The sequence below is a fragment of the Pungitius pungitius genome, chromosome 4 (genome assembly GCF_949316345.1).
Source record: "Pungitius pungitius chromosome 4, fPunPun2.1, whole genome shotgun sequence".
NCBI lineage: Eukaryota > Metazoa > Chordata > Actinopteri > Perciformes > Gasterosteidae > Pungitius > Pungitius pungitius.
Window position 1 is genome coordinate 18,062,436 of NC_084903.1, and position 26,581 is coordinate 18,089,016.

The following is a 26,581-nucleotide window of genomic DNA, read 5'->3' on the forward strand; positions in this document are numbered from 1 at the left end:
GGCACCTGCTGCTTTGAACCGGAGCACGGCGCCGGGATCGGATTTGCATTGCGTAACACTGCGACCAGCTGTTAGACCCACGTGCTGCAGCACAAATCCAGATTTCAGGAAAATAATCCTCCGATTTGGAGCGTGATTAAAGCTGCCCCGATGAACACCGTGTTGTATGCGTCCCGGAGCGATAGTATTTCTTCATGTAGTAAGTTTAAAGAATAAAATGTGCGATCACGATTCATACTCCTAAATCTTAATGAAATTATTTTGGAGATGCAGTTTTGTTTAAGCGATTTTTCCCATTGTTTATTCTATACATGTTAATAGCGTAAAATACTCTAATTACCTTGAACTGCATAACTCCCACTTACCATGTAAATGTGTTCAGGACTTGTCCTTTCTCAGTGTATTTCCACATATTACACATTTTAAACTTTCTTTGTCAACTCTGTTACTGATTGCAGCATATCTCAGGATTTTTGTTTTGCAATTCACCCAAGAACCCTTTTTCTAATAAACTGCAGAATAACTTGTTTTGTTCCTTTGATTCCCTTGTTAATGTACAGAGATGAAGTGGTGGGGAACACAGTGGGGAAAAAATGACACAAAGAGACTATCAGTTTGCTTTAGAAGATATATATTTTTTTCAGATTTGAATAATAATGTCAAAAATACATACTATGATAGACAGTTTGCACTACATCATCTTAGCATGACAGACGTCACAAGTAGTAACTGAAATATTAATTTAAATATTAAATAAACTGATAAGTAAATTGAAAGTGAATGTGTAAACACTATACTAAGATTACTCTTTCTATTGCAACACTTCCAATAAAGTGGCTCTGTAACAGTACAAAAGTATTAGAATATTACTATTTTCAGTTTAATTTCCAGTTATAATGAGAAAAGAAAAATCCACAGTGCACGTTTGATGTTTTGCTGTGATGGAGCTTGATTGCTTGATCAACTTCTTCAGTGATCCATGGCATGTTTTTCTTTTGGACGAGCGGAGGATGTTGCACCACGGTCAGCCGGCCGCCTCCTCTTCCATTCTCTGCTCCGAGCTCAGGAATCACAGGGTTTATTTCCAGGTCAATCTGCTTTTCAAGGATGTCAAACATTTCTTACCATTTGAGGCCCTCGTAGTGAATTTAGAGCTAAATTACTTGCGACTGAACACTAATTCATCGTGTTCAATAAAGGTCCAATTAACATTTGTATTTGAGAAAAGTAGCCTAAATGCTGCTGAAATATTTTAAGTCTCTAACAGCTTCTTGAGACCATCACTGGTCTCTTCTCTCCTGCCAGACGCTGGAGGCGATACACAAAACAGCAGGAAAAAAAAATGACCAATCCGGGTAAGGCCGTCTTAACCAGAAGAACCTGTTACCTATGACCCAACCTTTTTAATGCAGTGAACAAAGAACACCGTTTCCAACCCTGCGCCCTTTTCAGTTCTGGGGACAGCAGGGATGACACATAACATGTTGGGCACATGCCAGGTGAGTCTTGTTGACTGCAGATCTTAAATTCTCTTTTAGAGCAGTTTATTTAGCCACGGGTTTGCGTAAAGGTCTTTCTCTGGCATCAAGTTGCTATTGCAGCTTCAGTAGTTGGCGGCCCGCGGGAGAGGGGGGGGGGGGGGGGGGCAGGGTTCTGTCTCAGCAGCGGGGAGAGAATGGTGGGTCAATGGGGGAGTCTGTAGTGGACTGGAGCTCGTAGGCAGCTCCACTGTCCACCTCCATGGACTTCCTGGAAAACAGCAGACGGATGTCCCTATGGAGGTAGATCTTCCCAGACTTGGAACTGTGGAACCTGGTGGAGATCGGAGAGCGGGGGGGGGGGAATGGCATAGAGGAGAAATAAGGGAGGAGAAACATCGGCAAACGTGACCTGGGCTAGAGAGGAAATGGCAGCCGACCTACCTCAGATGAACGAGGTAGCGGAGGGTGCGTCCCTGGCCGAGGGGCTTCCTGCTGCTGTGATTGTTGGTGTCACGGCGGACGGGAACAGAGAAGGTCCTCTGGCGCAGGAAGGTCTGCTGTCCAGCGGGCATGGCTCGTAGGTCGTACATCACAACAAACATCTTCACCACTGTCTTGTTGGGATTGAATAAGGTCTGAAGGGTACAACAGGGAGAGCATGGGGGGGTTTACACAGTATTCTAACTCTTTGTGACCCATCAATCTATAACAACACGACCGAACCTCACACGCTATGAAAGATTCAAGATGCACCGTATGCATATCATCCTATAGTTAAAATATCTAGAGGATCATTTCTTTCAAATTAGGAAGTAGAAGCACCACAAAAGAAACATGTCCTTAGATGATACATTTCCCTCAGTAACCACTAGGGGTTGCCCTCTCCCTTTGTTACTTGGTGAAATCGGTTCTTTGTTCTTAGCCATGTGTACCCCGCGATGCAGATATTTTAGATAAACCCATTTCTACACCTGTGGGAAAACAACAGAATGTTTTCTCACCACTTGAATGGTTCCTGATGAAGGTACACGGTAGCCCCTTTTCCCCAGGGGCTCCAGATTGATCACGCCCTGTGACAAACACAGCAACTGGGTCACAAACAGGCGCGCAAAGGTAACACACACACACACGGCAGAGAATAACGTTTTATTGATCGACCAACTGGAAACAAATAATCTCACCATGTATGGTGAGGGAGCGTTGTCATCGGATACACTGTAGAAGGACACCTCCACAGGTAAGGTCAGGTGACTGGGGCAGAAGGAGCCGCTGGCTCCAACCTCTGCTGTGAAACCCTCCACTAACCCTAAAGGCTCCAGGCGGTAGTTCAGCACACACTCCTGGGGAAAACGCACATCACCATTTTAATGACATTGAATTGTTTGTTTTACTCATTGATTGTAATAGAACTACCATGTGTGTGTTTGTTACCTCAAAGTTCCCCAGCAGACTGAGACTAGCAGGTGGAGCGCTGGCACTAAACAGCTGCTCCTCTGTGTACCCCTCTCTCTTTGCACACACCCTGAAGGATTAAAACACACACGTGTGAAGTAAAGGAAATGGCAAAACAAAATAATTTGTTTATTGCTTGTTCAAATCAAGCAAATTACTCAATTCAAGACAACAAATATGTATGGCGAGGATGTTAATGGATTTTTACCAACTGAAAAGAACTTTCCTGGTCACTCAAGTGTCTTCTATCAAAAGCAGTCTTACATTACCACCCACATCTGCTGTGTGTCGGCGGGCCATGAAGCTCGGGGCATGTGAAGCCTATTCACTTGTGTCTGCCATTTTGAGCAGAATGCGTGTGATTCTAGATGGAGCCACAGTTCAGCAGAGCTTCAGCAGGTGGCAGCGTGTCAGCAAAACACAGCTGACCTCGCCTTGCCACTCAGAACAACACTTTTCTTTGTCTGATCTCCCAACACGGGAAAATACTCCTCAAACCCACTGCTGACTCTGGGCTACGTCAGCACGTTAGGGTTCAAATATGGAATACAGATCTTAGTAAGACTTTATATGGCTTGATTAATACTTGTGGTAAAACAAAAAACTTCAACAATCATCCATCCATCCATCTTCAAACCGCTTATCCTGTACTCAAGGTCGCGGGGGGGCTGGAGTCTATCCCAGCCAACTTTGGGTGAGAGACAGGGTACACCCTGGATCGGTCTCCAGCCAATCGCAGGGCAACACAGAGACCACTCACATCCACACACCTACGGGCAATTTTGAGTTCCCAATCAACCTAATCCCCAGAGCATGTCTTTTTACTGTGGGAGGAAGCCGGAGAACCCAGAGAGAACCCACGCAGACACAAGGAGAACATGCAGACTCCACACAGAAAGGCCACTGGGTGGAGTTGAACCCAGGACCTTCTTGCTGTGAGGTGACGGTGCTAACCACCACACCACCGTGCGCCTTCAGCAATGAAATGTATTTAATTAAAAAAAACTCTTTGTAAAAAAAAAAAAAATTCCTTGCTGCCACTTACACATAAGAAGTTGAAATGTTACATGTGAGAAAAACAAGCCTTTAAATTCAGTCGCAAAATATGAGTAACATGTTCCAGATGGTACAAACAGCACAGAAGATGTGGGAGGTGGCTTCAAAACAAAGCAACACTCGTCTTTTTAACAGTTACCAAGACTGAAAAAAAGCATAGTGTCCATATCCGTTCACTATAGTAACAAAGATGCCAGGTGAGAAACTGCGTACCTTTTCCCGTAGGCCCAAGGCAAGCCCTTACAGCCGGCCAGAGAGGTGTCCAGATCAAAGTAGCCCGTTTGGTTCTTCCTCTGAGGAACCTGCAGCACACAAACAGATTAACACAGATCAATTCGATGTACAGAAAACCTACGGCTCACACTTATACTGTGCAATATGCGTGAGGATGCGCCGGAGGAAAAAAGCTGAGCTTGCGTGTTGGTGAGTGTCCCCGTGTAACTTTGGGTCTTTTTTTACTTAAATGCATCAGTGAGAGCGATCAAAAGGAAGGACACTGTGATGATCTAAGAGTGTGGTCGTCTGACAAATTTACTGAGGTTGATGAGGCCCAGATGAGTGTGATGATGTTAGTGTGGGTGTTTTCATGTGTACATTAAAACCTCAGTGCTCCAGCAGCAGTAAAAACCATCTGCGAGGTACTTCAAAAGGGTCTTTACGGTCTTACACCGGTGAAAGTACGGTGCTGGCTGCAAATAAAGTGTAGTGAATGTAGTGTTATGGCAAACACAACTGTCTGGAGACTGGCAATGACTGAGTCAATAAGTGTTTGGGACTTGGGGCCTGTGTGTTAGTGTTATCTTAACAAATGCCAACAGCAGAGACTGACAATGACGGAGTTCCCCAGTGTGTGTGTGTGCCTTACAGGGCTGGAGAGCAGAGGCAGGCCGGTACAGGGATGGAAGGCTTTGGTCGCTGTCACATCCAACGAGTGGCGATTCTGTTTCTTCCAGGTGTTACAGGGCCGAAGTGGAGATGGGCTGTGATCTCGCTGGAGAACGGAGACAGATTAGGACAGTTTGCAAGTCAACTGAAATGATCTTTATTAATCAAAATGATGTTCTCCTATATCCTGGCCATCTCGATTACCACTGAAGTCCCATCTGGTCCAGCTCGACAGTCATTACAACTACAGAACAATAAATAAAGCTACATTTCAAAAATTTCTCAAATTAATACTTTAATGGATAAACTTGGATTCACAGTATTTTATTTTCTGGAATGAATTTAATAAATGTCAAATCAACTTTGAGCAATCGTTGCTAAAAGTATGTAACTAAAAAGAATAGTTAATGGTTAGTTATTTAACAGTTAATAAGGGTAGCGTCAGCAGCAACAACAACAAAAAAGTGTCCCCCTACAGCACCCTCATAAAACCACATCTACTCTTTAGTTTGTGTAATGATTAAACAAACAAGATATTACCTGTTGATCATTTGTGAGCTTAAGAGGTGGAGAGGGGTCGGATTTCCTTAGTTTCGGCCATAGGCAGACCAGCCGTTTACTTGGGCTACGCTAAGCTAACCGGCTGCTGGACGTACTTGGCGTCACAATTACCACACAAACATGAAGGTGGAATCAATCTTCCTTTCTCGGTAATAAAGCTAAAATAAACTTATTCCGAGAGCAATTCCTATTCTATTAATGCAGTTTAACAGGAATAGCGCATGACAAATAAGAATTAATAATTGCGTCTATGCACAAACTATGTCCTTACCAGGACAGCAGAAGGGGGAGACACGTCTGGACCGGGAGTGATGGAGCAGCCAGACAACGAGGGCGCCTGGTTCTCATCCGCCTGGGCCGGTGCACACATCTGCATCTCGCGCTCAGGCTGAGGCTGAGGCTGGATGTGGTTGCGGCTTACGTTACAGTTCGTGGCCGGGCCGGCCTCATTGCAAGTCCTATTGAAGACCCGGGCATTCCATGGGCTGTTCTCAGCGGCGTGGGAGGCAGAAGGGGTTTCGTGGCTGCTGGGGATCCTGATGGCGAGCTTTTCCTGCGGCGGAGTTCGTAAACGAGGACCAGCCCGGACGCGGGACTGGCCTTTGAATGAGGGTTCTTCAAGTGTAAAGTGAGCACCGTTTTGGGCCCTGGGAGAATGGCGTGCGGCCCCCGGTTCGCCCCGGGGCTCGTCTGTGCAAATGAGTGCGAGTGCGGCGGCGGAGGGGGGAACGCCGCCTCGGTGGGTTTCATGGCGGCCGGGCGCGTGGCCGTTGGTGTAGCCGTCGGTGGCGGCGTCCGGGGCTCGTGGGGCGCGTGGGGCGGGCGAGTATGTGCGGACCGTGTGCGTGACCGTGGTTGTGTGCGTGTGGTGCAGCAGGCCGCCGCTCCTGCCGGGCCTCGGGGACAGGGAAGGGACGGACAGTCTCTCCTGGATGAGTCTAGTTATGTCTTGCACTGCCTGCGCGATCAGGGAGCCGTCGCTCTCCCCGTTCTTTTCCTTCTTCTCTTTCTCGTCCTCTGCATCTCTCGTCTCGGTCATTCTCAGCTTCCTGCATGCTGCAGGTTTAGGGGAGGAGCTCTCCCGTTTGCCGAAAGAGGCGTCTGTCATGGGGGTGTTGAAGTGGCCGGGCCACACGCGTCCCACGGACTCGTAGGGCGGAGCCTCGGGCTCTTTGGTCTTACTGGCAGTTACGTCGTCGGGGTTACTGCCCCACATGGCTTTGGGAGGGTTGTCAGGAGCGAAAAGGCCATGGGGTAGTGGCGGTGCTGTGGGGTCGCAGAAGTTGAGCCTCTGCGCGATACGGGCAATTACTTCCTGTCTCTCTTGCAGCAGCGAGCCAATCAGTGGGTTTGTTTCGTTTGCAGACCTCGGGGAGGGGCAACGTGGCGGCTCAGCCAAGGAGAAATTCTTAAAAGCTCTCAGGGGCTCAGGGATGGACCTCTTTGACCTATCACTGCCGTTGGTGCCAGAGCAATAATCCTCTACGGGTGCGGGGTCAGATGAACCATTCAAAGCCGAGTACAGCCACTTCCCAGCCTTGCTTGTGGGAAGTGCAGAGGGGGAGTGGGAGCGGGGCGGCGTGGGGGAGGGAGAGGACCTGTGGAACCGTGGGGAGCCCTGAAGTTGGGGGCTGTTGACCTGCGGAAGCTCTCCATTCTGATACGCGTGGTCCTCGCCTGGCTCCTGAGCCGTCTTGCTGTAAGGAGAGGGAGCAGCAGCGTGGGCAAGGCTGTTAATGGGGATGTCGTTGATGGGTAGATTAGGAATGGGTAATCCGTTGAGGGGAAAGCCAGGCATGGAGTTGGAGCTCTTGCTGAATAGGTTTGAGTTGTAAAGAAAGTCGTCTTTGCTGGGGTCCTGGCTCTTTTTGTGGGTGGGCAGGCCACCATGGCTGTTGAGGTTCGGGTTGAGGCTGGTGGTCTTGCTGTAAAGTGGAGGAAGGCCGGTGTGGATGCTGCAGGCCAGGGTGGGATAGGTGGGTTGGCGTGGCAGCGACTGGACACGAACTTGCAGGGCGACACTCTGGGAAACATTCGGGACCGGGAAAATGTGTTCAGAAGGAGGCTGGGAGAACTGCCACACCAACTCCTCATCGGCAGCACTGATCCTGTTTGGCAGTCAAGAGATTGAATTAAAATAAATTCAATTTGCGTTTTAAAATACCTTGAAAGGTTACAAACCTTCAGAGATTGAGTTTTACTTCCTTTCAAAAACGAAAAGAACATTACTGTTGGATCAAGTTTGCCACAAACCAACAGGGGGGGGGGGGGGGGGCAAATTGATTGTTGAGTAATGTATGTCTGACCTGTACAGGATGTTTCTTGGGACGACACCATGGGAGGCGCTGAGCCAAGCGCTGAGCTGAGAGAAGAAGACGTACGAGCGAATAGCCAACAGCAGCGTCTTCTCCTCAATGAAGCGATCGCCGCTCCTATTAGAACACAGTTAAAAGTGGGTTGTAACGGGTTAATGAGAAACGTGTTTCAATGATGCGTGTTTCCTGTTTCTACAAATCAGTGAGAAACTGGGTCAACTTGTAAGTTCAATATTTTTATTTTTTAGACGGAATACGCTTTTCAGCCTTCATGTTTCAGCTGTTGAAATGTTTTTCAAATTTATCAAAACACAAAAAAAGAATTGTGTTTTTTTTTTTTTTTTAATACATTGTTTTTCTGGACACAGCAGACTGTAAACTAAACCCTGAAAAGCGTGGTGTCCTTCGTAGCAGTACAACATTTTCTATTGTCCAGCATTACTTTAATACTAAGACCATGTGTGTGTCAGACTTACTGTCTTGGAACTGGCTGCAGGGTCCATCTCTCCAGCAGCAAAGCGTCTTGTTTGATGATCGGGTCACTGATGGGGTCACTCGGGGGGCACTCGTCACCGTAGCAACAGTCTGGCAGGAGCATGACCTCGATCATGATGGGGATGCTGTTCCTCCAAAGCAGGATCACCTCTGAACGAGTGCGCCTTGCTTGCCGACACTGGACAGACAGACACAAAAACACACACACACACACACGGACAAAGGTGGAGGGTTATTGTTCATTACTGAATGTCACCACCTGGACCTTGAACTTCGGGACAAAGCAGAAGGGACCCAGAAAGAGACTCAATTGGAGCTGAATTTCTCAGTGATTTTATATAGCTCACATCTCACTTAAACTAACATTATATAAAAGGCCTAAAAACTAAGATCTGTAATATATTTCTATTACAAAAGATTGTTTTTTAGATTTCAGAGTAATCGATGATGACCATGATATGTTATCTGAAAGAATATCTATTAAAAAAAACAATATTTCTAATGCATCCCATTTCAAGAGCGCATAAACTAAGAATGCTCATCACTTGAATTACATTACATTCACTGAATGACGCAAACAAAGCAGCAACAACAAGCTCCCGGAAGGAGAGGGCCTACTGTTCACACTCCAGGTGTGCGTAGATGTGCACGCTACCTGGGGAAGTTTGTCGCAGCACTCGTGCTTGTGAAGAGGCGGCATGGCCGACTGGGCCGGTGGACAGTGCAGCCCCTCTGTTCTGCCCTTCACGGAATGTTCCGGCGTCCTTCCTTCTGTGATGAGCAAGGTTAGGAACACCAGGAACTCCTCGGCGTCGTACTCGAAAAAATCCTCCGTTGCATCTGGTAAAAAAGGCGGAAAAACAGAAGGGGTCAGCAGCTCTTCCCAAATCACTTCACATCTGAACAGAGAACAAGGAACCAAGTGGAGGAAAGCAGCAGGTAAACTACGACTTTGCAAATGCTTTGACTTGGGCTGAAGGTAATACAGATGCAATCAGAAAGTCACCTGTATTGACATGGATTCCCCACCATTTCCATCTGAATGGGCCTTTAACTGCACCAGATCGGGCCATTTAACTTTGGCTGGAAATACTTGTTTAGAGACGCGTGTGGGGGAAGGTGGTGGATGACACAACTTTTCCAGTTTGACCGCTTCAGGGGAATATATTTAGACCTCTGAGGGGTGAAGCCACACAATGCCTGCTGTTCCGCTTATGTAGAACACACACACACACACCTGCGTACAAGCATAGACAATGCTGACACCTTGGTTGTTGTCAAAACATACACAAACACAAACCAGAACAGAGTAGAGGGGAGGTACAGTAGAGTCATGCTGCACCACCCATTAAACCAGGGTGGGGTTGGGTGGTGACCAGGATCTTGTGGGACATAGAGCAGAGTTCATTCAGAAACTGACTATTCCACTCGGGGGGGGGGGGGGGGACAAGTAATGCTCTTGTTGATACATTTTAATTCTGGCTCATTCTGAGGCCCCACTGCAATTCACAATAACCAATTTTAGAGCGATTCCTCAAGGGGGAAGTTGGGGGCTGTGTTATTAGGTCGCCAGTCAAATGATATTAAATTGCAGCTGTGGCTCCTCAATTTGTCCCCTGAGAACAAAACCAATAAAATCCCGATCCGTTTGTGGTATAATTTAAGCCAAGATGTAAAGCAGAGTATTTTTAGCCCAATGTTGAGGCGCCCCTCTTAGCGCTCTTATCTCCTGTGCTCCTCCAGAGAAAACTCACAGAATCCCGCAGGAAGAACCACAGCTTGGCTTTCTTTAAAGCATAAAAGGACAAAAAAAAAAAAAAAACACATGTGAAGAAGTTGCCTGCCGACAGTCTCGGGCCCTCCCTGTGCCTTTGTTTCAATCCAAGTCAAAACAAATTTAAATTAGGACATAATTACCTGAATACATTTTAATCATTTTGCGGATGTCAAGAACTGGTAAGACTAGAACTACAAAATAAACACACCAGGCCGGCTAGAACACAGTATCTCTCAGCTGGCTCTGCACAAGTGTGAGTGTATGCACGTGTGTGTGTGTGTGTGTGTGTGTGTGTGTGTGTGTGTGTGTGTGTGTGTGTGTGTGTGTGTGTGTGCGTGCCCATCCAGCCAGTCACGCACATTCCTCTCAGGGAACTCCTCCTACATGCCTTTGAGCTGCTGCTGCACGTGGAGAGAGGCGCAGTCCAACACAAAACATGAGGAGGGAGGAGAGGGAGGGGGTCTGTTAGCCAGCTGTAGCCTTAATAAGTGCAAGCTGAAAAGGGATGAAGGCTACATTCAGGGACAATCTCCTCTTTCTTTGTGGGCTGGAATTGGAAAGGCTTGAACAAAGGAAGCAAGAGGCCAACAGGAACAGAATGTGCGATAAAGGTCGAGAGTCAAGGTCACAGCGCCTGTCACCTTTACATGATGGTTGGGTTGAATGCACTAGATGTACAGCAGTGGGCAGCATAAAGGATTTCCAGTTCGCACTGGGAAAGGCTATGGCTTCTAGTTGTGGAGGTGCGTTTGGCGCACCATGAAGGAGGCAAGAAGAAAATAGAAAGGAGACATTGGTGGATGAAGGAAAGTAAGGCTGTATACTACATAAACCACCCCACAGACAAGAGCCCTTCTTATGTGTGAATCTACTGACAACATACAGACGCACACAGCACCAAACATGTACACGTGCAGCGCAGGACAAAGGACTAGTGATGGAGGCTTTCATTAAGGGGCCCAGCCTTTAAATGAGAGCTGTCATTCTTTAGGGCGTTGTGCCTGAATAGAACATTCCTAAGAAGCCCCCCACACACACACACACACACACACACACACACACACACACACACACACACACACACACACACACACACACACACACACACACACACACACACACACACACACACACACACACACACACACACACACACACACACACACAAAATGGAAGCTGGGAGGTGATCAGGATGCAGGCTAAGAAGCAGGAAACCCTTCCATGGACACGAAAAGACAGTTCCATCCTTTTTACAAACAGCTTGAAATGATCAGAAAGAAAAAACATGAAGATCATTTTATGAGCTTAATGCCTAGTTCTTCGGAGTCAAATCAATGGTACATAAAGTTAATATCATTTGGGAATTTATGTAACAATCCGGGTTGTTTACCAAGCATTAAGCCTCACATGCAGGGCTCAATGTTTAATCTTGCATTTTGCTTCCCTCCTCCTCCTCCTCCTCCTCCTCCTCACTGGACCATGACCAATTCCTTTCTGCCTCTCCACTCTTTAAAATGTGAAATATGTCTCTCATCAATCTATATTTGTACCGTTTGAATTAATGTGTTGGTAAGATGTATTTCCTCTCTCTGCACTGTGTACATGTAATTCAGCCTCTGCTTTTTCTTTTCAGAACTTGGAGTAAAGTCCCCTGGTCTTCATGCATTCAGTGAGAGAAGGACCATAGCAACTAGTAGCAGTGCTTGAGAAACAGGAAAACAAGATCAGGTTTGGGTCCACTGTTTAAATTAGAGACTCCACTGATACATCCTGCAACACAGGGACCCAAACCACAGTACACGAAGCATAACACAAACACAACGCTGCACTGGTTCGGACTCTATTCAACGTGCGTGTGACCCGTCCTCCACCTCCCGATAAAATGTGATCTGAATTATGTAACAGGTTGGATTTAGATTTAGGCGTCTTATTAATAGACCTGTGACCGCTTGCCACCGAGTCCAGCTGGAGTCCCGCCTACAGATCGGCTGGTCTATACACACACACACACACACACCTCTCTGCTTTCTCCGTGTCCTCAGGCCAAAAGATCAGAATAGTCATGTGGGATTGAAAAAGGCCTAGAGTGGCACGGTCAGTCTTGGTAGCACACAGTGTTGTGCGAGTACATACTGAAACACACACACACACACACACACTTATGGGTGATTCATCCTTACCTAAGACCTGTCAGAGAGGCAAATGAGTCAAACGTATACATGCCTGGTCAAAATGGTTATGACAGCGACGAAGCTTGGAAATTTTTATAAACGCTGCTGCTGCATTGCATTTTGCACGCTTTAGCGTGTCGATTTTAAACCGACAGACAGCTGGGAAGACGGACAGAAGGAGAGAGAGAGAGAGAGAGAGAGACACGAACACACGGATGGTTGTCCCTCTCTCTACAGCAAACACCGCTCTCTGCAAATATAAACACACACACACACCCTGCTGTGTCAGTCAATTTCTTGTGACCACGTTTCATTCAAATGAACCAGAGAGCACAGCTTAGGTCAAGCTAGTCTTCCCTTATCAGCGGTGCCTGTGTGTGCGTGCGTGTGTGTGTGTACGTGCGTTGGATGATGAGAGACGAAACCCAGCAGCAGGTGAGGGGGAAAAAATGGGAGTCACAGATCAAGGCATTAACTGGAACAAAACCCCTGATGAGCTCACCTAAGGCCAGGCTTCTGGTTATCAAAGACTGAGTGTTACACACACACACACACACACACAGACAGAAAATGGGAGATATTATACTGCAGCACAGCAACCTGGGAGAGACGAGCCATACTTCAGAGGGAGAGCGATAGAAGGTCTACAGAGATATTGGAACAGACAGACGAGAAGTCTAAAGGGCAGACAGGAAACATACAGACAGGAAGTCAGATTAACAACGTTTCCAGTCAACTGTCAAGTGAGTCTTGGAGGAATGGAAATTTGAAAGAAAAAGAAAATGTGTGCTTCAAATGAAAATAAACCGTGTGCTTAAAGAGGAATGTTTTCCTCATCTTTTTTGACCACGTAAAAAAAGATTGAAAAAAACATTTAAGACTAAGTTGTGAATAGTAACACGAGATAATGGTGGACAAATGTTTTACAGGTTGTCCAAAGCGACCTTTGAACTGTTCTTGACTCGGCTCTGGGAGGTGGGGGGGCGATTTCTTGAAAACAAACCTGCTCGAGAGTGAGTGGCTGGAAGAGACAATCACGACTAAGCAAGTTTAAAGGGACAATATGGTGGTCAAATCCTGTATAAAATATCCACGGCGACAAACAATTTATACACAAGGGAAACTTGCAGCGGATGAGTCCCCGCTGAAATGGCAAAAAGAAACTCTTAATAGTTCTCTTAAGAAGAAAAAAATAAAGATCAGAATAACTGGACGATTACTTATTGAAAAACAACGCAGCACAGACACCAAGAGGAGTGTTACCAACTTAGTCATTTGGGATCCTCACTTGATATCATTCGAGAAATCTACATATTTCGTTGTGGGACCTGCAGACTCCAGATAAGCAGTCGGCCCGGAGGCTTTGCCAGGCCGCTCCAGGGAGCCGCGACGGCGTTCTGCTGAGCGCGCCGAGGTGTGTCGGCTTAACGCACAACGACACCGGGCTCCCGCTGAAAGGAACTTCACGGTTTTACCTGCCCCGACTGCAAATGCCTCGTTCTGATGAGGCGCAGCGCCGGACAATCCCAACGGAGGACTAACACACGGCGGCTGAACCGTGGCGTTGCAATAATAATCCTGACCTTGAATCCTGGGGGGGGGGGGGTTTGGGGGCTGCTGCGTGATTCGCGTTCACAGGAATCTATGCTGCAACAAACAAAGCACCTCTAATCCAACTCACAAGACCGTGTTCATCTCTTGAACTGTGCAAAAGGAGAGGGAGCACAATCTGAAACAATTCCAACTATTGGTATTCTAGGTCTTATTAAATATTCTGTTGCATGGGACTTTGTTGGATGGAGAAAGACAAACGCGGATGGAAGTGTGCATGCTCGTACGGTCTTGCCCTAATTGGAGCACAGCAGAAGTGTGTCATTGTATTTGTCTAGTTATCGTATAGGGTTTATATTTTGTGCTGCCCTAACACACACACACACACACACACACACACAAAATCTTATTTAATTTTAATTATATCATGAACGCACTGAGGCAGAATAGGCGACTACACTGACAGTTCTTCCGTGGCAAACTCTTCACTGCAGCCCCCGGTAAGATAAATATAGACACAACTTGGTAGCTCTCCTTTTATGTTTCTCCCTCTCTGTGTCTCTTAAAAAGAGCCACGTTCTAACAGTCACTAATTTTAGGTATTTGTGATGGTACAGAAGAAGGGTGGGACTCTCTAGGGACCTCATCATTAGGATGTGATTATAAAATAATGACTACAGTCATCTAGATGACACTGGTTGATGATCTCAGTGTCTATCTACCATTTTAAAAATGCTGCGTATTGATAAGAATTCTATATTTTCTTAATCCAATATTAGTAAGAAAGACAAATGAAAACATTTCCAAACAGAAAAATAAACAATAAAATAAATTCGTAAAAACACACAAAAAACAACAACAAAGAATCAGCATGTTCTGAGTCATTGGATATCACAAGTTCACCTTATTAACAAAAAAAAAAGGCTTTCAGGAAAACGTAGTGAAACAATACATACAATAATAGATAGCCCAGGGCAACGGATACATCCTCATATGCCATACTGGGTCCCTGTGATTTCTATGCTGTGTAGTTTCCAGCCTCCTCCCAAAAGCATGGCACCACTCGCTTATGGATTATTTGGAAGTCACGAAAGGAGCTACCCTAAAATCCTGACGGCTGCAGAGTCGTCCCCTGTGTAGCTGTCCCATGGCGCTGAAAGCACATGGCCAGGTTTTAAAGTTCTCAAATGCACCGGTGGCAAAGCAGGTGGCAGATTCCCAGTGTCAGCAGCTCCGGACACAGCTTTTCACCACCATGGGAATCGTTTGCAATGCTCTCTCTCTTCCACAGCCTGTTCTGCAGTCTGACTATATTTGGAGACCAGCTGGTCTGTGTATCCCCTCCTCCCCCCCCATCTCAAGGATTTCCACTGATGCTTATATTTTCTTAAAAGCGAGGGTTCCTACCCAACTCTGCATTTCGATGACCACTTCACAACAAAACAAGCGAGACAATCTTACAGGCCTGAAGAGAAGCTACATCAGAGCGAGCGGTCCCATCTACTCCCTTCAAGCACACGGATGTGTGTAGACATGTAGTACAACGTAGAACAATCAGATACAGCAGACTTTATAACGGTTTGAGAATTCACACACACACACACACCGCTATTTTCCAAAGGTCGTGCTTACGTAACACTGTTTACAGATATTCTGTCAGGCATTTTGCTAGTTCCCACAACATGTTGTCCTTGAGTCAAAGCACACTGAAAGCTACAGATGCACAAAGCCTGAAGAGTAGTGCGTCTTACCAGCTTATCTTCCACATCCACAATACAACTTCATTGCAAATGCTGATAGCTGTGAGGTAAGGGTGGCTACTGCTGATGTTGTGTCTTTTCATCTTCCTCGTATTGGTGTTGAAAGGCAGGAGAAAGACATCAATACCAGTGTGACGCCAGATCAAGGACACATGGGGTGTCCTATTTTTGCAGTCCAGCGATGCAGCAGTCTTGACTTAAGGCATATTGTGTCTTTCACCTACCATGTTGAAAACATGGAGGCAGCCAAGTGACGCCTGCAGGTCTGACGCAATTATTTGTTGTTGATTAGGTACAGCTGATATATATTTTCAATTGCTATAGCCCTAGATTACATTAAAAAAAGTTGACTTTGCTCTGAAAGTCCATTAACCAGCACAAGCCAATGTAATACTACGAGAATTAAAAGTATACCATGAATATGCAAGCGGGAGGATTAAGGATTTAAGACACAATTAACTGAGCCCGTAGAAAAACCAATACAGCATCACTTGTCCTTTTTAAGTCCTCACATAAAAGGAGGCGACACAGTGAAGGGAAAGGGATGCATGGTCTAGCTCACCACTTCTGTGGAGAGCCGGTGTTACCGGGGCAACGGAGACATTGTCTTAAACAATCCCGTCACGGTGATTAAAGAGTGTCTCTGTGCAGGAATCAGAGTCTTTGTGTGCGACACCGAGCTGCACCTTGACAACGAAGTGTCCGGAGACAATTAATGCTCCTCTTATGCTCCGTTGGGTGTGTGTGTGTGAGACGCGCGCACACACACACATTGTGTGCCCAGCATATGTCTGGGGACATGGGACAGCATGTGGATTGTGCCCTGACTGTATACCACGTCCTTGTATTGTACACAGAGGCGCCCTGTTGCATGTGCGTTGGGCTGGTTTTCCGATCATACTTGCTTTGCCCAGTCTGTGAAGGCTTGTGTGTCTGTGTGTGTGTTACTGTAAGTGTGTCGCTGTTGTGTCCTTTGTTCTCCCTCTCCATGTCGAAGCAGCCGTTGGACCGCTTCTAAATAACAAATTAAAACAGCCAGGTCAGCTGGGTTTCCATTGCATTTCATAACATGTCACAGCCAGCTCACCTTTGCGGCTTTTGTCTGCCTTGAGTTGAAACATTAAAAAAAAGACAATGGAAATGTAAGTGAAGTCTGTCAAGACGCTGACTTTTTTGCCGGGAGAATTTTTTCAATGGTTTAGTTCACTGGTATGAAAGAGAAGATCCAGGTTGATGTGTGTTTTTTAAATGACTGATTTAGGTCAGGTGACTAACATTTTTTCCTACTTTAAAAGGCAGGGTAAACCAAGTAAACCAAGACCTTGATGTCTTTCAACCACTACTTAGTACCAGAAGGTTTTGTTATGGTCAGTGCTCCGGGAACATTTCCCATTTCCTTCCCACTTCATTAAGTGAAATGGGACACTTCAAATCTATACACATAAAATGTGTGTCCTCCCACTCTCCGACACAAAGGGGGCAGATTCACAGCCCACGTAGCAACGGGCCCCGATTGGCTGAGAGGGGTTAGCACAATTCCAGCTGAGGAGAACCATTCTTCTGTGTTGTGAACTCAGCTGCTATTATTCTCCCACTGCCAAAAAACAAACACACGCTCCACCCAGACGGAGCCACCACCATGCCTGCTCTCTGACGCACATCATTGTCAGCCATGAAGAAAGCTGTTGTTGAGAAGCAGAGAAACCAGCACACCATTGAAGTCACATGGTAAAGAAACCCTGAGGCTGTGGAAAAAACTTTTCATCATGAGACATACGCAGCAGACAAAAGTCCACAGCTGATTTTAAGAATCTCTCCCTCTGAACCAGACCCCTGATTTCAGGGAGAATCTGTGTGCAATGTCTATCATTGGTACTTCTTTCACTTAGTTCTTAACATGTCCTGGTTTCACTTTTTCATACACCTTTCTGAAATAAGACAGACACCAATTAGTAGGACATCGATTTCCAAACCAAACACCTGCTGTAGTTAACTGTTGCACACAAGTCCTCACTAAAATGACATGTGCTGTGCTTGATTACAGCATTAGGCCTGAAACAATGGCAGCTGATCACGTTTAGTTGCAACCACACACTCATGCCTGCAACCTGGCCGGCTACAATGTTCGATTCAGATGGACTCCTGCACACTCTTTGCCAGCTAACTGACAACAAAAGGCTTGAATTAAAACCCCACACTTTTTAAGTGAGGGAAATGTTTACAGTACGCTTGCGAGCGAGGTATTCATAGTCCCTATTTTTCGGATGAGCTGCCTGGCGGCTGATAGAGGAGGGCCTGTCGCACTGGGAAGCGTCAAGGTGCGAAAGCATTTGGACGAGTAAATGTCAAGCTCAGAGAAGCTGAAAAGAATGGTATGTGCTTTAAACTTAGAAGGGATTTTTAAGAAAATACCCATGAATACCTGATGAGGTCGGCATATTAGTGGCTAAAGAGGATGCGTGACATTTACTTCCAAAAAAACAGTTCATCTCCCTTTTCCTTAAATGCCAGAAAATGGATGTTCAGACGCAGCGACCTCAGAGTTGGTGTTCTCTTCACAGTGACCTTTCTGACCTCCCGCAGTTAGGGCCCCTAAGCTCGTTATTCAGGGAAGAGGGGCCCTTTGCAAACCTATTGTCTAACACCTGTACATAACATGTAGATGGAGGGAGTACGCAGTACTTTTCAAGGTGGGCAAGTGGAAATGACTAAAAAAGAACCAAGTCCTGTTTAAGGAATGGCTTAACCAAGTAAAAACCTTCACATTTTAATTTGATAGAAATTAAAGTTATTTGTTTATCCCAATTGTATGGGCAAGAAGGTAAAAATAACATCAGGATGTCTTTACTAGAATAAACATTTCCCCCAAATAATGCTCTAGAAAGACTCCACTCATTTTTACTCCGCGGCCCACTTAAATTTAACCGCATGCGTCGACAAAGTCTCCGTGACCAATTCCTGTCTCCCACCGTGGCAACACCTGACACCAAATCCTTCTAGAGCAGTTTCCATTTCAGCAGGCTGACTGATGGTATCTACAGGACACTGGGGCAGTAGGACGAACCAGCCCCTCTCTGTAACCAAAAGCCGACCCTGTCCAACGTGAACGCGCAGGCATTTGTCCTCCCCCGTGCCGCCCGGGCCAATTTCGAGAAAGGGAAGTCCAAATTGAGCAACCCGAGCTGCACGAAAAGCGTGTTAGTCTTGGCAAAAGCCTATCGAAGGGGCTCCGGACTGGAATTAACCTCTTCGGACAATAAACTAATATATAAGCACCCGGCAAGGCCAAAGTCTTGTTGTGCCGATTAAATAACGTTTCATATCCTTGTACTGAATGATTAATCCGTCAGAGGGCTGTATGACATCTGTGTATTCTTTGAAACTACCTGTTCTGAACAACATTATAGGTAGGTTTCCAAATAAAAAAAACATAACGCTTCAAAGAACGGCAAGTAAAAAGGAGAGGGGGGGGGGGGGGGGGGGGTGTAAACAGGACAGACTAACAGGCAGCTGGCTTGTTGAGCATGAATCCATACTGGGGGAGGAGGGGGAATTGCCTCAATTAAAATTGAGGCTCATTGGCCTGAAAGCAACGAGATGAGACAAGAAGGACAAGGGATCGTTGTGAGGGGTCTCGAATTAAGTCAACCTCGCAATGTTGTTAATAAGCAACGTGCTTAACGTCTCCACAATGAGGCCCTGAGGTGCTCTCCATGAACAGAGACTTAGAGAGGGATCAGTTAAAGCTCCAAGGATATGATTTTGGTCTTGGGTCATCAGTATTCGCGATAACGCTTGAAAACACGTCTGAGATTCTTCAATCCCACTTTCTTTTGCTTGTTCTGTCTGTCTGGCAATTATTCGAAGTCACACTGATCCTTTAGTACCGGGCCACAAGAGTACATTGTCAGCGTTGGGAACCCAGAAACCGGTAAAGTGTGTGTGTGTGTGTGTGTGTGTCCCCGCTCTGGTGCACGGACCTGATTTTAAGTGCTGGCATGCATGTCACTCTTTGCAACCAAAGAGGTCTGGTGTCTGGTAACGGACCTTAGAAGCTGGAAAGGAGACAACCCTTTAAGTCATCTCCGCCAGTGTGGGCGCATGTACCCCAGAAAGCTTTGGGTTCCAGAGAGAAAACCCAAAGCTTTCTGTTTGACGGTTTAATAAATCAGACAGTGATGACACAGCGCTGTGTATTATATATGTATTTTGACCGAAAATGCTTTGTGCTTGATAGGTGGTACCCTTATTAATAGTAACATTTCACAGAGAGTACATCACTGAAAAAAGGGTCGAGAACCACTAGTCTAATGTTGATATTGACAGACAGTCTAGAGACTGACAGGGAAATAGTTTCTTTAACTCATTTAAGGAAAATACTGGCACTATTGTGTGATTATGAATGCCACTGAGAGCTAAATGTCATCAATACAGCAATCAATGAACACTGAGAAATCTGTCAGGCCACACTATCAACCATTTCATCTGTGTGCTTTATATAGTAAGTCATCTGAGCTCTAGTTCCGTCAACATATGATCAGCAGGTAGCATCGGTAGAGGTGTTACAGTGAAATCTATCAGACAGGAGAGAAAAAGGGAGGGGGGAGACCAGAAGACCAGGGTAGCGACGGTTGAGAAAAATGATTTACTACAAGGGCAGAGTATCAAAATTCCCTCCATACATATTTTGCCACAATGATATTTAAGATGGTAATCTGTTGAGTATTGTTGATAGTTGACAATTAATTGATTAATTGCTACTTTAGGGTCATCAGCGATTGAGAGTTATTGGAGACAAAGTCATTGTATTACAAGTTTGTACTTTTTAGCTACTTCATTCATACCCTCGGATGATGAAGAGAAATAAACAAAAACAGAAGTAAAAAGGCACAGAAACACCCAAAAACTGACATATATGTACATCGGCTCCACCTCTACACCACCCCTACCAGGAGAGAACACCACCAGGTCCAGATGGCTCTTCCTGTTCCAGCAGAGCTGGCCGCTGGTTGGCTACAAGAAGCCACAGGGAGGAGGAGGAGGAGGATGTGACGGACACACCAGCGATGACATCACCGGCTCAGTGGCACCCTGGCAGCAGAAATGCGACCCATGCTGCTACGCTCAGCTTCAGGCGAACTCCGGGTGGCGTGTTTCTGTCCGTCCGCACAGCCGGCTAACGCCGAGCCTTAATACAGACTGGCTGTACGAAAGGTGTGAGGATAACAGCGTACTGGTTTACAGCGTTCTGCCATTACATAAGAGCAAGGCTGAGACTGGGAGGACCGGGCACCCGATCCAATACAGCGACTGGGCTACTTACAGTCAAGCCTGGCCCAACAGCTTTGATTTAGGCTGATTACTCCAGTAACTCACAGCTGAATAACTAACCCAGCATTGGTATTCATTGCGACAGGCAAGCTTTGAGCCTTGGCTGAACAATGGGGAGTCCAATATCCATGTTCAGTGCAGCTGGGTCAGCAAACGGCAGAGGTGTGGTATTGAAAAGGCGACGTGGTGAAACCCTTGTGTTGACTTAAATGAGTTGATGGAACACTGCTTAAGTGTGAAAACAAAACGTATCACACACACACACACAACGTGTGTTCTGGTGTGTAGAGTCCACTTGTCATACATGTTACAGGTTATCAAAAAAAGTCCCCCCCAGTAAATAAAAGAGTCAATAAAAGACATGGGACACAGGGGAGTGGGGGTGTTTAGCGATGCACTTGAGCTGTGTGAGAGCACCTGTTCTTTTACTCTTCTATTAATAAAGCAAAACTCCATATAACATTGTAAATATCGCATTATTTTCACATTATTTCTGTAATTTCCCCTGAATTCCCATAGAACCACTGTTATTTCCCAGGGAAAGTGAATATTCCTGGAATCTTGCAACCCTATGCTCGGACATCCCAGGGCAGCTGTAATCTGCTTGAGCACACGGCAGAAGGCGGGCGGTGGAGTAAAGTGGGTGAAGGGGGGGGTATCCTACTCCTCCTTAAAGGACTAATGACTTTAAACAGGAAGCAGCGCCATACAAAAACACCAAAATGACATTGCAGGCAGCAGGAGCAGAGCACAGGAGGCCGGCCGGCTGACTGACTCTTTCCAACATGAGTCGCTCTCCAGTCATTTCTCTGTTCCATGTGTAATGTGTGTGCGTGTGCATGTGCGCGAGAGAGAAAGAGAAGGAGAGCTGTGGTGGGGGGCTTAAAAGGAGAAAGCACCAAGATGTCATTCTTAGCTCTTTGCATCTCACCATGTGACCTCATATCATCATCCAACACAATGTCTTTTACTTTTAAATGTTCGCTTCGGCGTTTCGGTTGTTCAACATGCGGAGATGGAAACACACAATTATGTCTTTAAGGATGCAAAGGAAACTCTGCTTGGCCACACAAACCGGTTTGAAACCCGATATGGCAAGGCAGGTTTTCCCCGATTGGGTGTACACGGATTGAGAGTTTGAGAGTACAACGCTCATCAGCCAGCGGCAAATCGGTTGGCGTACTCTCTGCCACACTGACGGGTCTCCTCACACCCGCACGTACCCACTCAAACACACACACACACACACACACACACACACGCCATACTGACTCACAGGGGCCCCTGAGCAGAACATAAGTGCTCCTCTACAACAGTCATGCCAAAAGAATGGCTCACAAAAAGATGCGTTTAAAGTCTAAACTCTCCCTGGTCTTACTAATTCATGGACGGGGTTCCCCACCAATTCCAGCACCCAGACCCCCCTCTTTGTTTTTCTGTTTTATGCGTGTACTTTACATTTCTTTCGTCCGTGTCGAAGAAAACAAAAGGCTGTGAATGCTGTGGCAGCAGTGACCAAGAAACTTAATTGGACTGCTCATCCTGATCTGTTCATCGAGGCGGGTGTTAAAAAGGTGGAACTACAGTCGCGGCGTTGGTTTCGGCACTGACTGAATCTATAAACTCAACACTCGCACCCACCTGGTCGGGAGGCCGAAGCCTTTGACACTTGTTGCAGGAGTTTCGGTGCAAGACGCACATGTCTGGACTTGTTCACCTCCCCCTTCAAACTCAATATGGCCGGGCTCTCCTCGGGACCCTGAATCCAGCGCCAGAGCCGTTAGACCGCCTGCTGTGTACTCGACTCGACTTGACTTTGCTGTGGTCCACGCCGCCTGGCGAACAGCCTCCATCACCACGGCGGCCAGTTCCTACGAGGTCACGAGAGGAGGGAGGCCAGGGACAAAATGCGCTTTCTCCGACACGAGAACCAGAACAGCAGCGCGTGGCAAACATCAACTGAAGTGACTGCCAGACGAACAGGGAGCCGCAGCTGTAGATCTGCTTAACTGGCATGAATGTCACAATCAGAACACGGCCGCGAGTGAGCTGACCCGCCGCGGTGACAAACCCCCCAAAGGGAGACGGACGGCTTCTCTGCTGTAATGGTCACCTTCTCCGTGTTCTTTGTGGCTGACACGAGGGCCGGCACTCAGAGAATTTGGGGTGTTGTTCCAATTTTAGGTCCTCTACCAATAACTCTTACAACATGATACAGAAGTGTTGCCGTTCACTACTGACCCAGCATGCTGTGCTGCATTATCAGTCTATAATTACTCTGTACACAGTGTCAGTCAGCGTGCCCTTTATGCCGGCCAGTCACATCACAGATATCTGGGACAGTCAAGGGACTGACTAGTCTTGGGTTAAAGTCTAGGCCCATGTAGGGGACATGTGCCTTGTGGAGTCCCATTACCAGCATATTGTGTCTTGAGGAAGCTCACACTCCAGCCAGTCAGCAGGAAAGCTTGTGGTTGCATAACCTATGAGAAGACCTTCTACGACAATCACACTAGGCGTGATTGACTGCAGCTAATCCCGTCATGCCAGAAGAACAATGGCCCTCCACTGCTTCCAAGTAGGACGCTACTGTGTTGTTGACAACTGGCCGAGTCAGCTGCCACCACGGATCACAAACAACGGTGTACACTCAAAGCACAAAATGTATGACAACACAAACCATGGTGTCCCCTCTGTCCCGGTTTTACCTCCTGCTGCAGACACAGCGGCGTGTAAACAGGTTGCAGAGCATACGGCAAGGAGCCCGCTGTCCACAACAGGGTGGGCGTCAAGAGCACTCTGCAGCAGCCTCGTGCAAGAGACTGTCAAAACAAGAGCCGCTGGGGAAAAAGAAAGGGGAACAGCATTTGCCACCAGGGGGGTCTTGCAGGTTGATACGTTGATGTGTCTCCAATCCCCAAAACTGGAGCAGCAAGTGTGCATTGACTGCACAGCGTCATCGTTTAGTTCGGGGGTCAGGCTTTGTCGATTTACCATCCATAACCAGTGACCTGGGTGACCGTTTGTTACGCAATACCCTGGGGGGGGGTTACCTGATGGTGGGTGCAGTGAGTCCAATGAAGAAGCTGGAAGTGAAAAGCATGCCCACCCACCGACCACCAAGGGCCCTCTCGACACGTGTCTGCTGCTACACTTACCTCGCTCCGACTTCATGTTGTTCAGTGTCATCAGGTGGCCTTCGGGTCGCTCTTGTTGGGTCTTCTCCGTCGTCTCTCTCTCTCTCTCTCTCGGCCCCAAGCTTCCTCTCTCCCCCCCACCTCAGTGACTGAGACCTGCTGTGTTAGCTAAGCAATAATATCAGCTTCGACGCCCGTGTGTGCGCGCGTGTCGGTGCCAGCTTTTGCCCATACCCACCACGCCTCCACACACACGCACACGCACACACACACACACACACACACAAACCCCCCCTTCCCCACCACCTATCCAACAACAAAGCATCGCTTTGTTAGCATGCTTCCACCGTGCGCTGCCATCGAGTCGTCCGACTGACTCGCACAAAAGACAGCTGATAGCCGATTAGCGTTCAGGTGACGGAGTAATTTAACGTCAAGTAGGCGAGCTGGCTAACCTCGAACAAATTCCACCAACTTAAAAAAAAACGCTCTCCACCCCGCTCTGTCTCTGTCTCCGTCTGTCTGTCTGTCTGTCTGTCTCTCGGTCTGTCGTCTCTTCACCGGGACAACGAGTTGTCTGCGGCGCGAGCTAGACAGCAAACGACGAATCACTAACTTAAAGTGTCGCTATTCGGTCAAGCGTCCGCTGGTGACGTCAACCTCGCAAACATCCTGAGATGCAGCGCATTTAGCCACAGCTTAGCTAAAAAAAATACCAACCCCGCTATTTTTTGTTCTTTCTCTAGTCTTTTTTGTTGTTGTTGTTGTTGTTGTTGTTTTTGTTGCTCTTGTTGCTACGACGAGAACATGTTGACAAAAAAGTAACGCGGTGATATCACACGGATAGGATACCCATTCTATCCATCCCCAGCCTTCGGTTAGTCTCCATCTAGTGAACGTTACAAACGCCACCTGTGCTGACTTCCTTTCGCGATCTTCATTACAACTTTTTCTTAAAGCAACAACAAACAGCCGAACTCCTTCCCTCGCCCCCCTCGAGCCTGCTGGGTAGCAGATGCTAATCTCTCGCTGACAGACCAGTTGACCGCTGAGACTACACGAATAGTTCGATACTGACGTTATTCGGACGGCATGGAGTTAGACGAAAGGAGCAGAGAGTCGTCCCGGGGTCGTGATGCTCGCAATCTGCTTCCTCCCCTCCTCACCTCTCCCTCTCTGTCTGTCTCCCCCCCCCCCCCTGCTGCTTGTCAAAACAGATCAGCGCAGCTCTGGTCACGTGTCCCAACAACAGCCCCCGTCGTCACTTCCCTCTCTGCCGCGGGAGCCTCGCGTGAACTCGCAGCCATAGCAACCGCAAAGTTACGGGTGGTACCGAAAACAACTCGCGAGGGAAGACGCGCTGCGCCTGTTGAGAACAGATTACAAATGACACCACCCATAGGTGTCTTTCTCTGCGGTTCTGTGACGTTCCTGCCGGTGGATTTGTGAGCAGCGACGCAGCGCATGCGGGAGATGGGCTGCTCGCACTCTGCGCTGATTGGTCGGGGTTCGTTTTTTTCCCCGTCGTGAACATTTTGTTCTGGATCGCTTTGGTTTATAGCACGTCAAAGATCGTGTGTGTTCAAGACGATGCGCCCATGTGTCGTCTTAACTGACGTAAGCGGTGTTATTAACGCTTGATTCGTTCTGATTAAACAACAATAAAAACAATAAAAACTATTATTCTATTTAATGTTTTGCACTATCTGGACCTTGACGACGACCTTGAGTCTGAAATAAAAGTTTGATTGATTGATAAACATAATTGTCAACTCACTATTAAACGAACCAGAAAAGTTATACATGAGACCTATGTTTATGCAAGTTTAAGGGGAAGTTAAAGTAAAAAGTAGATCCAGAACAAGGGGTTCTGCTCACTTTTTAAACTGAATACAGGATGTGTATGAGATATGTGTGTCTTTATCATGCAAACAAAAACCCATTAAGAGAGCAAATTTCTTGCATTGCAATCAAAAATCAATTTTGTAAGTAAAAAATATAAAAACGTATATATCCATTGTTAGTATGCGTTTTCTTGTTTAATGAAGACAGGATAATACCTTCGTGGATGTGGTCCGTCGTTTTGTTAAAGATAAAAAAGGACAGAGAGAAGCTCTTTGTTTTAATTATATCTCTGAACTACTTGGAACAAAGGCAAAGGCCGAAATGAGGGCACGAGAATCTGATTTTCAAATCTATTTGGCAGCTGCAGTTGGTTTTTATGCGTTATTTGTGTTTGCGACGCACATGTTCTCACATAATGAATGGGAAATTATTAATATGATAATCAGGACAGACTGCTGAAATGAAAAAGATGATAACCAACCACAGCGGTCAAAATGACAAAAAAAAGTTCCAGTGAGACTATGGTGATTGACCATATTGTCCTTTGTTTCTGATAACATAGAAGAGTGACCCAGATAATATAAGGTGGTAGGGTCATAGGGCCATGATAACAATGCAAACATTTACCAGTTGATAATGGACATTTATATGGTAAACACTGAAGTCACCTGGTGTTTAACATCGTGGTTCCTATACACTACTAGTAAATGAGGCATCATTTGCCTGCTCCTGCATTTGTCATAAGAAACCTTGTGGTGTCCGTT

The 26,581-nt window shown here is 46.6% G+C and overlaps 1 protein-coding gene across 2 annotated transcripts; it reads right to left on the reverse strand.

Annotated features, from left to right (window-relative positions):
* Positions 1-617: 617 nt before the first annotated feature.
* On the reverse strand, positions 618-25,485 carry atosa (atos homolog A). 2 transcript variants are annotated; one of them, XM_037486371.2, is made up of 13 exons: positions 23,994-25,485; positions 23,544-23,675; positions 8,901-9,085; positions 8,227-8,423; positions 7,742-7,867; positions 5,707-7,543; positions 4,855-4,980; positions 4,203-4,291; positions 2,913-3,003; positions 2,663-2,821; positions 2,483-2,551; positions 1,923-2,116; positions 618-1,812 (listed from the first exon to the last, which is right to left on the reverse strand). In XM_037486371.2, exons 1-13 carry the CDS (start codon positions 24,022-24,024, stop codon positions 1,659-1,661), a joined length of 3,390 nt encoding a protein of 1,129 aa, XP_037342268.2. In that variant the 5' UTR covers positions 24,025-25,485; the 3' UTR covers positions 618-1,658. The 2 variants fall into 2 exon arrangements, with proteins under 2 accessions (XP_037342268.2, XP_037342276.2); XM_037486379.2 differs by lacking the exon at positions 23,544-23,675.
* Between the last annotated feature and the right edge of the window lie 1,096 nt (positions 25,486-26,581).

Bases quoted from the DNA above. Each gene is read 5' to 3' on its own strand.
- atosa (XM_037486371.2), bottom strand. From the start codon at position 24,024: ATGACACTGAACAACATGAAGTCGGAGCGAG. The intron at 9,086-23,543 runs GTAAAACCGGGA...CTTTTTTACCAG, and splicing joins CGCTGTGTCTGCAGCAGGAG to ATGCAACGGAGGATTTTTTC. The intron at 8,424-8,900 runs GTAGCGTGCACA...CTGTCTGTCCAG, and splicing joins GCTGCGACAAACTTCCCCAG to TGTCGGCAAGCAAGGCGCAC.